The sequence below is a fragment of the Rhinopithecus bieti genome, unplaced genomic scaffold (genome assembly GCF_001698545.2).
Source record: "Rhinopithecus bieti isolate Rb0 unplaced genomic scaffold, ASM169854v2 scaffold_10685, whole genome shotgun sequence".
Taxonomy (NCBI): Eukaryota; Metazoa; Chordata; class Mammalia; order Primates; family Cercopithecidae; genus Rhinopithecus; species Rhinopithecus bieti.
The window spans coordinates 1,298,294-1,306,923 of NW_016806950.1; the positions used below are offsets into that span (position 1 = coordinate 1,298,294).

An 8,630-nucleotide genomic window follows, 5' to 3' on the forward strand; every position below is an offset into this window, starting at 1 on the left:
AGCAGGGAAGCCCCTGGACAGCCAGACCTGAATAGTCAGGGTGGATGGACAGCTGAGGTGGAATTCCCCATCCATCACTCCAGGGCCTGAAAGTGAGAAGCCAGGGGAACTTACAGAAAAACAAGGCAGCCTTTCTCTCACACCTGAGTGTATGGATTGAGTTCATATCTGCTACAGGGATGAGCCTTTTCAGGTTCTGTGAGGACTGCTATTAAGATTAGCTGAGATAAATTATATAAAATACCTGGCACTGGGCTGGGATGTTAATATTTCCCCTCTTCACAGTGAATTCTGTCTGTAGCCCTGATGTGGGCCAGCACAGTGGTTAGAGCACAAGAGTAGAGTTCAAGTTCTGAATCTGGCTCTACTTCTCACCAGCAAGTGACCTAAACTGTCTGCACTTCAGGCCCCCTTAGCTATAAAAGGATGGGGCAGTTCCCATCCCATAAGATCATCGCTGTCAGGGAGAGAGAGGGGGCCCCAGAGGGGTAGTTCTCCTTCCTGGCCTCCTCTCTGCTCCCCACCTGGGCTCAGGACTTACCTTCTGTGGTGAGGCTGTCAATGAAGAGGGAGGAGGAGGTAGTGGTGAGGTCTCCATCATAGGGGCTGAAGGAAGTGTCAGGGGAGGCCGAGTTGTGGTACTCATCCTGGAAGTCCTCGCACGTCCTGCCCTCTGCCTGCAGGAGAGAGCCAGTGCTGTGTCCTGAATGCATTTACACCTTTCCCTTCATCCTGAAAGCATCTTATCTTACATGGCAATTTATCTGTCAGCTGCTTCAAATCCTTCCTCAAGGAAGGAGCTGAGATGCCAATCTTAAATAAATAGAGCAAATCTGAATGGTCACCAACAGCTAACTTCAGAAGTAGGAGGCTGGACAGGATTTTTTTTTTTAAGCCCAGACTCAGACAAATAAATAGACCGTGGTGAGTGCATGGCCATGGGGTCTGGAGAGTTGATATTTAAATGCTGGGCCCATCACCTTCTAGCTGCGAGATGCAGGCCAATTCATTAAACTTCTCTGAGCCCCCGTTTTCCCCTCTGATCAATGGGGGCAATGGCCCCAGCTTCTGGGTCAGCCTAAATAAGAGCGAGGGTAGGGCAACTCACATTCACATGCTTGGCACATGTAGTATGCTTGCTTTGCAAGAAGAGATAAAGGGAGGGGCAAAAAAAAAAAAAAAAAGAAAAGAAAAAAAAAGAGGGCACAGATGAATAGACTCATCTGTGTTAGTCTATGGTGTGAGAATAGGATGCTTTCCATCCAGAATCAATGTTGAGTGTACTGGAAAATTCTTGCAGCGAGAAGGAACCTGGATGGGATTCTAAAAAGGAGATGCCCGGAATCACCCTCTTTACTCCCAGAATGACTGCTTTCCTCAAAAGTCAGAGGACCAGAGGCTCAGCAAGTGCGTCATTAACATCAGCAGGTGCACAGTCTCCCAGAGGAGCCAGCAGTGGCTGAGGCCATGTCTAACATTCCCTCTGCATGCACCAAAAGAATTCATTGAGAGCTGCCCACTTAAGGCCAAGGCATCAGAATGCTCGTCTCAGAGACCCACAGAGCCCTCTGAAACCTTCCAAAGTGGGTCTGATTGTCTCAGGGCAGTCTGGAAAAGAAATCTCAGAGAGAGGGGAGGATATTGCCAAGAGCTAATGCCCCCTTGAGAGGAGTTTGCAGGAATGGGCTCTACCGGCTTCCCTTTTATTCCCCACCACCTGGCACAGGAGTTGCAGCCGATACCTATGCTTCTCACCTCCTGTGCACAGCCATAGTCCATCCATTCCTGGCGATAGCGGTCAAAGCCACTGGAGCATCTGCAGGAGGACCAAAAGGTCAGAGGTATGATGGGATCGACAAAGAAGCCCTCCCCTTTCACTGTTCAGTAACAGCTCTCTGCTGATAGTGAGAAGAGAAGCTAAGGTCCCCAGGCTGAGGTAGTCAAGCACTCCTGTTCCCTCTACTTCCCAGGAAGATGAAGGTATTTGTGGCATCCCTGCCTTCCTTCTGACCCAGCTCCCCAGGACCAAGGCGTCATCTGCCCACGTGAGTAGGTGTAGGGGCTAGCAGGACTGCATGAGCTCCAGTGATCCTCAAGGTCGTCTTGACTGTGAGCTGCCATGACACTGCTGAGAATCCAGGCAATTCACATACGTGTTTTCATCCTGGTTGTTGAGGGGCCTAAACTTGGGAAGGAGAGTGGGGCTAAAGGTAGGCATCAGCAGATTTAGTCAACACCTCCCATGTGATCATTCAAGGGCAGAAATGATGATCTTGCCAGAGGCTGGGAGAGATTTACAACTGGCTGACAAGGGTCTCCAGAGAGGGCATTGGGCAGCTCAGCTGGGCTGGAAGACACCAAGCACCCCTGTAGGGAAAGGATGGGGGCATGATGATGCACCAGAGAATGCTCTCCATGGATCATTCCCAACTTTTCGTTCTTTACTCTTTGGTGCTAGGGGAACCCACCAAGCCCTACTCAAGCCCAGGGACATCTGCATAGGAAGAATAACATCATGAACCACCAGTGCCGAGAAGGAACTCTCAGCAGGTTAACTGCACCAGCACCCACTGAAGTTCGGTGAGGCCAAGGGCCAAGGCTTGCCAAGAGCTGTCAGTCTTTCCTTCTACAGATGCCTCTGGGCTCTGAGCTGCTCCTCCTGCAGCAGGGATGGCTGAACTGAGCCAGCCACACTCTCCTTCTGTCAGGCCCTCTATGCCCACTACTTTGGGGGATGGAGGATTAGGAAGGCTATTGGAGGCTGAGAACTAAAGTTTCTTTTAGGGCTGGGTGTGGTGGCTCATGCCTGTAATCCCAGCGTTTTGAGAGGCTGAGGCAGGAGGATTGCTGGAGCCCAGGAATTTAAGGCTATAGTGAGCTATGATGGCACCACTGCACTCCAGCCTGGGTGACAGAGCAAGACCCTGTCTGTTAAAAACAAAAACAAAAACAAACAAACGAAAAAAGTTCTTTTAGACCATGCTAACTGATTCTTTAAAAGATTGAGCCTTTGGTATGGGTTTATGATTCCCATTTCTGGAGCTAATCCTGGAATTAATGTTACCCTTAGACTCCAGACTGGGCCATGGCGGGCGGAGCCGGGGGGGCACCTGCCATGAGAGACGAAATTGTTTAAATCCATTCCAGCCCAAGAGCAAGGAGGAAAGCTCTGGGAGGCTGTGAAAGGCAGACTGGGTGGAGGGGAGGGGAGCAGAGAACCATGCGGGGACTGACTGCAGCTGTTGGCAGACAGACCATGTCAGCTGGCCCTGCCCTCCGGGTTTGTGGGGACATGGGTTCAGCTCTCAGTTGCAGCTGAGGCTTCAGAGAGCTTGTAAGAAAGGACAGTATGCAGGAGTGAGCCCAGGCCCATGGGGCGCCTGGGGATGAGATGATTTCCAGCTCGCACCAGCCGTGCTCCCCCGGGTGGAGTTTCTCTGTGCTCCTCTTTGCTGACACAACCCCTGCAGAGGCACACAATCAGAGGCCTTGCCCTTCCCCCAGCCTGACCAACCTCCTAGTGTTGAGGAGGGCCCAACCCTCATTAAACTCATGGTCTCTGAATTTGGGCGTATGCTTTAAATGGGGGTTGCATTGATGGGAGGGTCTGGCTGTCATCTGACCCATTTTGCAGTTCTTATGGCTCAGCGCTTGTGAAAGCTGAGTCATGTGGTGGCAGGCAGCCCCAGGATCCCAGGGCTCATCTGAGGCCATCTCTCCATCGCGGAGACCATGGTTCTCAAATTTGAAAGGTACAAGAGGGACAACTTCAAAAATCAGATTCCTGGGATCCTGGTCCCAGAGGATCATATTCAGTGGGATGGGGCCCAGGAATCTGCATTTTACAAGCCATCCAGGTATAAGGAGAGCCTCACAGTCTGCAGACTACTCTGCAATGCTCTGCTCCAGGAAGAACCAACCTGGGGTCTATCCTAGGTATTCTTTCTGAGGCTCTGTGAGTATCATGCGAAGGACGCTGAATGCTTTGTCAAAATGCTTCTTGATAGCCTGGGTATGGTGACTCACACCTGTAATCCCAGCATTTTGGGAGGCTGAGGAGGACAGATCACATGAACCCAAGAGTTCAAGACCAGCTTGGCTAACAAAGTGAGACCCCATCTCTACAAAATATTAGAAAAATGGCTGGGTGTGGTGGTGTGCATCTGTGGTTTTAACTACAGGGGAGACTGAGGCAGGAGGATTGCTTGAGCCAGGAGGTTGAGGCCACAGTGAGCTGTGATTGCACCACTGCACCCCAGCCTGGATGACAGAGCAAGACCCTGTCTCAAAACAAAACAAAACAAAAACTGTTCGAGGAGTTTAAATAACAGTGTGTTTGTTCCCACAGCTTCCTGAGTCACATGACCCCAGCCCATTTTACAGGGTAAACAATCTGAGGCTCCCAAGAGAGTGAATGAAAGCACAGCTGGTGGGAAGAACACCTGGGAGACCTGATGGATACACCCCATCCCCTCAGGGCCCAGAGCCATGTCCTGTGTGCTAGGCAGGCTGCCTATAAAGGCGAGAACTTCTACACTTGCAGCAGGATATTGGAAAGGAGCAAAGGAATCCTGGAATTAATGTTACCCTTAGACTCCAGAGTGGGCCATGGTGCGGAGGCAAAGGAAATCATTGAGGCCAGGGGCAGCGGTTCACGCCTGTAATCCCAACACTTTGGAAGGCCGAGACAGGTGGATTACCTGAGGCCAGGTGTTTGAGACAAGCCTGGCCAGCATGGTGAAACCCTGTCTCTACTAAAAAAATACAAAAAATTTAGCTGGGTGTGGCGGTGTGTGCCTGTAATCCCAGCTACTCAGGAGGCTGAGGCAGGAGAACCGCTTGAACTCGGGAGGTGAAGGTTGCAGTGAGCCGAGATCGCACCATTGCACTCCAGCCTGGGCAACAAAAGCAAAACTCTGTTTCAAAAAAAGAAAAGAAAGAAAGAAAGCAAGCACTGGAAAGGAGCATTGGAAAGGAGCAGCACGACAGCTGCACGGGAACTCAGAGACTATAATTTAGCAATTTTCGAGATTGCCTTAAAAGCTCTTGGAGTTCACAGGGCTTCCCACTCTCATGAGAACTCTAGTCCCCAAGGAAATCTTTTCCTTTCCCCTCCTCATGTCATTTATTTATCTTGGACAGGGAATAGAGCTTGAATTCTGAGTCTAATCTGTGAGGAAATGATTTCAGAACAAGGAGTGGAAGAGGAGATGGATTTAAGAACTTTATCACTGAAATTGAATCTCACCCAGAACTTTCTGAGCTTCTAAAAGCAAGCAAACACAGCCTTTTAGCTCCCCCAACTTTCCATGGATGCCTTAGTCCACACCCCTGGTCTTCAGAAAAATCCCTTGCAGCCCAAGAAAGATCTTGAGGTGGTGTTTTGGGGTCATGGGTCTTTGGACCAGACTTTGTCTGTGAACTGGCAGTTCTGACACTTGTTTGCAGATGAGGCATGATGTTAAAATGCAGCTTCCTGGGTTCTCTCCCAGAGATCCTGATACAGAGGGTCTGGGATGGGTCCCAGGAATCTGTGTGTTTAACTAGAGCCTGAGGTCTGATGCCCATAGCTGTGGACCACTCTGAGAAGCCCTGTTCCAGGATGAACCCTCCCCTCCTGGGTGTGAGGAGGGAGCCAGAGCAGTTGGAATCCCTAAATGGTCTTCCAGAAGCCCCCAGGCCATATTCTTGTCCTAAGAATCAGAGTGGCACTGGCCAGAGATACTCTAATGTTGGCCGACTGTGGGCATTGAGGCTGGGAGTGGGGCTGTGCCACCCTCTTCCCCTCGTCCACGGTCGGCCAGTGGGAGTCAGTGGGTAACCCTGGGCACAAACCTCTGGAGGACATGGCACCAGCTGCAGTTGAAGGACAGGTCCGAGGACATGCAGGCGTCACAGCTCCTATGCTGCAGGCAGGCTGCAAGAGAGAAGGCAGTGGCCACTCAGCACTGAGCCTCTCCATGGGCTCCAAAGGGTACAACTCTGAATTCCTGGTATTTACAGAACTGTGGGGCCCCTGACTTCAAGGGGACCTTTGAGGTCATTAATGCCACCTCCCTTGGTCCAGACCAGCCCCAATTCCTAACTTCTTTTTTTTTTCCCTTTTCTTTTCTTTCTTTTTTCTTTTTTTTTTTTTTTAAAGAATGAGGTCTCGCTGTGTTGCCCAGGCTGGCGTGCAATGACCTGATCATGGCTCACTATAGCCTCAAACTCTTGGGCTCAAGCAATCCTTCTGCCTCAGCCTCCCCGCCCTCCTTCCCTCCCTCCCTTTTTTCCTTCTTCTGTCCCTCCCTCCCTTGCTCCCTCCCTCCCTCACTTCCTCCCTCCCTAGCTTCCTTCCTTCTCACCAGAAGGTCAGGCCCTAAACTGGGTGCTGGGGATTCAGCAGTGAGACCTAGTCCCTGCCTTCTTAGGGCTTAGACTCATATGGGGAGACAGACGCTAAACAGATAATCAAAAATCACTACAGAATTAGAATTGTCATGAGGTCTATGAAGGCAAATCACAAGGTGCTGTAAGCGATTCTCCTGCCTCGGCCTCCGGAGTAGCTGGGATTACAGGTGCCTGCCACCACACCCGGCTACTTCCAGGTGTGTATCCCACAAAGGGTTGAAAGGGATTTTTTAAAGGTCAGAGGATACAAAGTAGCAGGTATGTAGGATGAACAAGGCTAGAATCTACTGTATAACACGAGGACTGTAGTAATAAAATTGTACTGTATGTGGAGTTCATGCTAAATGAGTAGATTTTAGATGCTCTTGCCACAAGAACAAAAAATCTAGGTAACTGTGAGATGATGGATATGCTAATTGCTTCATCATGGTAAACTTCTCACTGTCTATATGCATCCCATAGCATTATGTTGTATCCCTGAAATATGTACAGTAATAGTTATTGTTTTAAAAGATGCTCTGGTTGCCCCCCAGTGCTTGCTGGGGGCACTCACTGCCCACTCCTGATGTTCGGTCCATGGGGAGAGAACAGCTCTCCTGGGGGAGAAGAAGTCAAGGCAGAAAGGTCCCGTGTGCAGAGCCAGGAGGGGAACGGCCCAGACATGGTCCCAGCAGCAGCCAGAACTGCTACCAGGCTGTGTAGAGCGAAGGGGCTGGAATTAGTAGGAATGAAGAGGGAGCGACATCTGGGGCCCAGCCTGGGCACGACAGAGCCAGAGAGCAGAGAGATTAGTGGGACCAGGTTGCTGGAGGGTGCATGAACCCTTCTGGCACAGGTCAGGCAGGGGAGCAGCAGGGCAGGGGGTGCAGTAGGCATGGGGGCTGGATTTAAGAGCTGTTCACTTGCAATCCAGTGCTACTCAGTTTAATGAACCAGATGACCTCTGAGTGGCAAGTAGCTGTCACAAAGACCATATATTTTACTGCAAAGAGAGACAGGCACTCACCCAGAACAACTGTGTGCAGAAGGGCTTATCTTACAAGCAACAGAACACCTTGATAGCCACAAGAGTGACAACTAACAACAGAAAATGACCACTCATTTGATCAACATTGCATGCATTGCTTCCTGCGTGAGTTCTCATGTGATCCATTAACTCAGGAGCCAATGTACGTGACGTGGAGCCCCAGCAAGATGGCAGCTGGGAACCAGCCCTTGGTGAGTGGGAGAGAGGCTGTGTGGGGACAGTGTGACCACCTTCAGTCACTCTGGGACGGACTGGCAGTGGGTGGCACTGTGTCCTTTTGTGTGCCATGGTGTTGAAGGCCCTGGGAGAGTGGATGGAAAGAGCCATGGGCAGGAAAGAAGCAGGGGCTGCCCTGTGCAGGAGGATGAGCACTCTCTGGCTGTTCTGTTCCCTGTGTATCCAGGAACAGTGCCTGGCACATGGTATGTTGAATCAATATATAAGTGCTCTTGTTATCCCCATTTTATGGAGGAGGGAACTGAGACTTGGAGAGAGTCGTGGAGCTGAGAGTGAGAGGTCTGGGTTTGAATCAAGGTCTGTTTGAGCATAGAGTTCGAGCTCTTAGCCTTGAGGTCTCACTGTGGGTTTCCCCTGCCCTTGCCTCAGTTCTCACTCCCACCCCAGGCCACTTTTTTATGGGTCTGTCCTAGAAGAGGGACCAGGAGGGACCAGCCACAGAATATGACGGCTTGGAGATAAGCCACTCACCCCTCTGAAGTAACGTGGACAAGTCCTTCCCTCACCCAAATGGCAAGGGAGAAGCCGGGGATGCAGAGAGTTCTCTCTTTATCTGGCCTCCCAGGGACCCAAATCACAGCCTTGATAGCATTACCCCTCCTTCGCCAGCTGCATCCAGTAGGGAACCCTGCCCTTGCCTCTCCCAGTGACTTTGAAGGCTCCTTAAAAAGACTCCAGCCGCCGGGCGCAGTGGCTCAAGCCTGTAATCCCAGCACTTTGGGAGGCCGAGACGGGTGGATCACGAGGTCAGGAGATTGAGACCATCCTGGCTAACACGGTGAAACCCCGTCTCTACTAAAAAATACAAAAAACTAGCAGGGCGAGGTGGTGGGCGCCCGTAGTCCAGCTACTCGGGAGGCTGAGGCAGGAGAATGGCGTGAACCCTGGGAGGTGGAGCTTGCAGTGAGGTGAGATCCAGCCACTGCGCTCCAGCCTGGGCAACAGAGCGAGACTCCGTCTTAAAAAAAAAAAA

General features: G+C 51.0%; 1 protein-coding gene across 3 annotated transcripts in view; it reads right to left on the reverse strand.

Annotated features, from left to right (window-relative positions):
* Window positions 1-8,630, reverse strand: part of PLXDC1 (plexin domain containing 1) — a 92,633-nt gene that overhangs the window by 11,170 nt on the left and 72,833 nt on the right. For all 3 annotated transcript variants that reach the window (XM_017879015.1, XM_017879014.1, XM_017879016.1), the window contains exons 9-11: window positions 5,836-5,917; window positions 1,756-1,816; window positions 542-677 (exon numbers count right to left, since the gene is read on the reverse strand). In XM_017879015.1, coding sequence (XP_017734504.1) covers window positions 542-677; window positions 1,756-1,816; window positions 5,836-5,917 — 279 coding nt within the window. The remainder of the gene's footprint in view (window positions 1-541; window positions 678-1,755; window positions 1,817-5,835; window positions 5,918-8,630) is intronic.